The sequence below is a fragment of the Colobus angolensis genome, unplaced genomic scaffold (assembly GCF_000951035.1).
Source record: "Colobus angolensis palliatus isolate OR3802 unplaced genomic scaffold, Cang.pa_1.0 Scaffold9, whole genome shotgun sequence".
Taxonomy (NCBI): domain Eukaryota; kingdom Metazoa; phylum Chordata; class Mammalia; order Primates; family Cercopithecidae; genus Colobus; species Colobus angolensis.
The window spans coordinates 6623051-6628083 of NW_012122931.1; the positions used below are offsets into that span (position 1 = coordinate 6623051).

At 44.4% G+C, this 5033-nt stretch overlaps 1 protein-coding gene across 1 annotated transcript in view; it reads right to left on the minus strand.

Annotated features, from left to right (window-relative positions):
- Window positions 1-5033, minus strand: part of GLE1 (GLE1 RNA export mediator) — a 44217-nt gene that overhangs the window by 30535 nt on the left and 8649 nt on the right. The window contains exon 3 of the mRNA XM_011931451.1: window positions 2808-2918. Within this exon, the coding sequence (XP_011786841.1) occupies window positions 2808-2918 (111 nt within the window). The remainder of the gene's footprint in view (window positions 1-2807; window positions 2919-5033) is intronic.

Here is a 5033-nt window from a genome sequence, read left to right on the forward strand (position 1 = left end):
AAAAAAAAAAAATGCGGCGTTCTTCTTCAAAAGAAAATGAATAAACTGTCCAGAAATAGCTAATCTGTTAGTATGGCAGCTAGTATTCCAAAACAATATGCTGGCACTTAGGAAATCCTAAAACTTAATAACCCTGTTTCTGATTATTCCCCTTGAATCTCTGATCTGATTACTAGCAATAAGGATCTTTAGATAATTGAGGAATCTCTATATCCTAAAAGGGATCAAGATGAACAAATAAAAAGCAATGAATCCAGAAGAACATGTATATCAAGGAACACAAGTGACTCTGAAAAAAGAGTTCTGAGTATAAGAAACAAGAATAAGATGCTCTGAAAAAGGAACAAGTGGAGAATACAAAAAAACTCACGAAAATTAGACATAATAAATACATATGTATTTTTTCAATTAACAGGTGGAGGATAAAATACAGAAATCTTCTAGAAAACAAAACAAAAAGACAAAAGGAAAATGAAAGAATCGGACATATAGAGGATTAATTTAGGCAATGGAGAGGTGAACTAATTAAGGGGGAAAATTTCCAAAAATGCAAGAAATAAATCTTTGATATCTGCATATTAGTCGTTTCTCACCATCTCCATTGCTACCACCCTACTCTAAGCAACCACCATCTTTCACCCAGATAACAACAACGTTCCAAATTTTTTTTTTTTTTGGGATGGAGTCTTGCTCTGTCACCAAGGTTGAAGTGCAGTGGCCTGATGTCGGCTCACTGCAAGCTCCACCTCCAGGGTTCACGCCATTCTCCTTCCTCAGTCTCCCGAGTAGCTGGGACTACAGGCGCCTGCCACCACGCCAGGCTACTGTTTTGTATTAATAGAGACGGGGTTTCATCATGTTAGCCAGGATGGTCTCGATCTCCTGACCTCATGATCTGCCCTCCTCGGCCTCCCAAAGTGCTGGGATTACAGGCGTGAGCCACCACGCCCGGCCCCAAATATTTTACCTATTTCTCTTGTTTACTTCTGTCTCTCTCCACCACAATATAAACTCTATGTCTACAATGTTTACTGCTTTATCTAGACCTAGAACAGCATCTAGCACATAGGTGCTCAGCAAATATTTATTGACTCAATGACCAATGAGCAAGATGCTAGAAGACTTTCATTTTCTTTTTCTTTTCTTTTTTTTTTTTGAGATAAAGTATTGCTCTGTTGCCCAGGCTGGAGTGCAGTGGCACAATCTTGGCTCACTGCCACTTCTGCCTCTCGGGTTCAAGCAATTCTGCCTCAGCCTCCCGAGTAGCTGGAATTATAGGCATGTACCACCATGTCCAGCTAATTTTTGTATTTTTGGTAGAGATGGGGTTTCACCATGTTGGCCAGGCCAGTCTCGAACTCCTGATCTCAGGTGATCCACCTGCCTCACCCTCCCAAAGTGCTGGGATTAATTGGGCATGAGACACCATACCTGGCCAAGACTTTCATTTTCTAAATTCCTGTACTCTGAAACATTTTTATGAAATCATGTATTGCTTTCCTAATTAAAAAAAATCATACAGGCTGGGCGCACTGGCTTACGCCTGTAATCCCAACACTTCGGGAGGCCAAGGTGGGTGGATCACCTGAGGTCAGGCATTCGAGACCAGCCTGGCCAACATGGTGAAACCCCATCTCTACTAAAAAATACAAAAATTAGCCAGGCGTGGTGGTGGATACCTGTAATCTCAGCTACTTGGGAGGCTCAGGCAGAACTGCTGGAACCCAGGAGGTGGAGGTTGCAGTGAGTCGAGATCACACCACTGCACTCCAACCTGGGCGACAAGAGCAAGACGCTGTCTCAAAAAAACAAAAACAAAAAACAGGCCGGGCATGGTGGCTCTCACCTGTAATACCAGCACTTTGGGAAACCAAGGCGGGTGGATCACGGAGGTCAGGAGATCAAGACCATCCTGGCTAACACAGTGAAACCCCGTCTCTACTAAAAATACAAAAATTTAGCTGGGCGTGGTAGTGGGAGCCTGTAGTCCCAGCTACTCAGGAGGCCGAGGCAGGAGAATGGCGTGAACCTGTGAGGCAGAGCTTGCAGCGAGCCAAGATTGTGCCGCTGCACTCCAGCCTGAGCGACAGAGCAAGACTTTGTCTCAAAAAAAAAACAAAAACAGAAACAAAAATATAATCAAATAAATTAATTAAAATAGTGCTGCTATTTTTTCAAGAGGCTAAGGTCCTGACTGGGCACAGTGGCTCATGTCTGTAATCCTAGCACTTTGGGAGGCTGAGGTGGGTGGATCACCTGAGGTCATGAGTTTGAGACCAGCCTGACCAATATAGTGAAACCCCGTCTCTAGTAAATACAAAATAAAGTGGTTGGGTGTGGTGGCGCGAGCCTGTAATCCTAGCTACTTGGGAGGCTGAGTCAGGAGAAGAGTCTGAACCTGGGAGGCGGAGGTTGCAGTGAGCCAAGATTGTACCACTGGAGTCTAGCCTGGGCAAGAAGAGCAAAAACTCCATGTCAAAAAAAAGAAAAAAAAGGCTAAAGTTCCATCTTCTCAGTATAAGCTTATCTAACAACCCCAGACCATTTCCAAATTTTGGAGAAGTAAATGGAAGCCAGAAAAGGCTAAATAATTTTCCCAAAGTCACATATAAGATAAAACAGCCAGGATCTGAAAGCAGACTTGACTTCAGAGCACTCACTCCGGACCTCTACATTACACTACCCCACAAACTAAACAGTAGGTGGGAAGGGTGAGTAGCATACAGTGCCTATTCCTACGCCCTGGGGAACTGCAGCTAAATGTGGCTCGCAGGATCAAGCCTGCCTTCCTTCACGGGTTCACTTACTGCTCCTTTCATTCTGTGCACCAGTTCGTACATTCGGATGCAGCCTTCCACTTTGATCCCCCGTGAGGATTGAAGTACCATAGATTCTGTATGCTGGGACTCATCTTTGCCCTATATGAGTAGAAAATGGAAAAATAATTAAGTTTTTAATATGGTAAGCTTTAATAAGTTTTTAATTGGTGTTATCTCTTCTAGACAAAGACCACATGCCAACTGATGAACAACCATCAATAACAAGAACAAAAAAAAATTTAGGTCAGAGCCAGTGTGCTTTTCATGAATGATACTGACTTTGTTCTAATTGTTTTCTTTAACAAATTGATGTTTGCGACTTTGGGTGATTTTTTGGGTTTTTCTATGTTTTTCTGGCTGCTTGTTTTACTCTGCACAGAAAATGTTTCCCCTTTCTTCAGATCAGTGTCCATTTGTCCTGGGATGGTTTGGATGGAGTATCCCCAACTCACATCCCTAAGCTTCCACCCTCCTGGCTTCAGGAGACAGCTGACTATCAAAGTACTCGATCCTCAGGACGGGCACGGTGGCCCACGCCTGTAATCCCAGTACTTTGGGAGGCAGAGGTGGGCAGATCACAAGGTCAGGAGTTCGAGACCATCCTGACAAACATGGTGAAAGTCCGTCTCTACTAAAAAGACAAAAATTAGCCGGGCGGGGTGGCAGGTGCCTATAATCCCAACTACTAAGGAGGCTGAGGCAGGAGAATCCCTTGAACCCAGGAGGCAGAGGTTGCCTCAGCCTCCCGAGTAGCTGGGACTGCAGGTGCCCGCCACCACGCTCAGCTAATTTTTTATATTTTTAGTAGAGATGGTGTTTCACCATGTTAGCCAGGATGGTCTTGATCTCTTGACCTCGTGATCCACCCGCCTTGGCCTCCCAAAGTGCTGGGATTACAGGCGTGAGCCACCATGCTCTGCCTTCTTTTTTTTTTTTTTTTGAGACAGGGTCTTACTCTATCACCCCTGCTGGAATACAGTAGCGCTATCTAGGCTCACTGCAACCGCAACCTTCCGGGCTCAAGGATCCTCCCACCTCAGCCTTCTGAGTAGCTGGGACTGTAGGCATGAGCCACCACGTTCAGGTAATTTTTTTGTAGAAATGGGGTTTCCCCATGTTGCCCAGGCTGGTCTCGAATGCTGGAGCTCAAGTATTCCACCTGCCTTGGCCTCCCAAAGTGATGGGATTCCACACCCAGCTTTTTTATTTTCATTAACACACCTGACATGGATATCTCTGAACTTTTCTGATGAAGCTATATGGGAATGCTAACCTAAGAATATGTTGAGTCCAGGGCTACCAGCAGCCATCTTGCCACCTAGTCTATCTCAACAATAAAACCAATAATTGAGAAATGGAGAGGCAAAGCCCTGAGTTTAGGTTACTAGATTGAGTCAAAAATAACATCAATCCTATGTGGGGGAGATGTTTGAAAAATAATAATAAATAATGTCAAGCAGAAACATGCAGAATGTAGATTTTCCCAGATCTAAGTGATTCCAAATGCACTGCTAGACTTCCTAGTTATATGAATTAAAACTTCCCTTAGTCCCTTAGGCCCAACTGGGTTTTTCTAATGTAAATGCCAAAAATTCCTAAATAATGTGACAATCCATTACATAAAACCATTTAAGAATTTATTAGCTCAGGCGCAGTGGCTCCAAAAATTATGGAATTTTATACATGAAAATGACCTCAGGCTGGGCACGGTGGCTCATGTCTGTAATCCTAGCATGTTCGGAGGCCAAGGCGGGTGGATCACCTGTGGTCAGGAGTTTGAGACTAGCCTGGCCAACATGGTGAAACCCTGTCTCTACTAAAAATACAAAATTAGCTAGGCATGGTGGCGCATGCCTGTAATCCCAGCTACTCAAGAGGCTGAGGCAGGAGAATCGTTTGAACCCGGGGTTGCAGTGAGTCGAGATCGCGCCATTGCACTCCAGTCTGGGCGACAAAAGCGAAACCCCGTATCAAAAAAATAAAGACCTCAGCAATTTGGCCCAGAATGAGATTTACAGATAAAGAAACTGAAGTCCACTGATCCTGCCAGTATTGTAGCATGCCCTCAGATTAGAATCTGCTGCCAACAAGCTGCTCATGAAAATACTTTTTAAAAAATCTAGGCCAGGCACGGTGACTCAAGCCTGTAATCCCAGCACTTTGGGAGGCCGAGATGGGTGGATTACAAGGTCAGGAGATCGAGACCATCCTGGC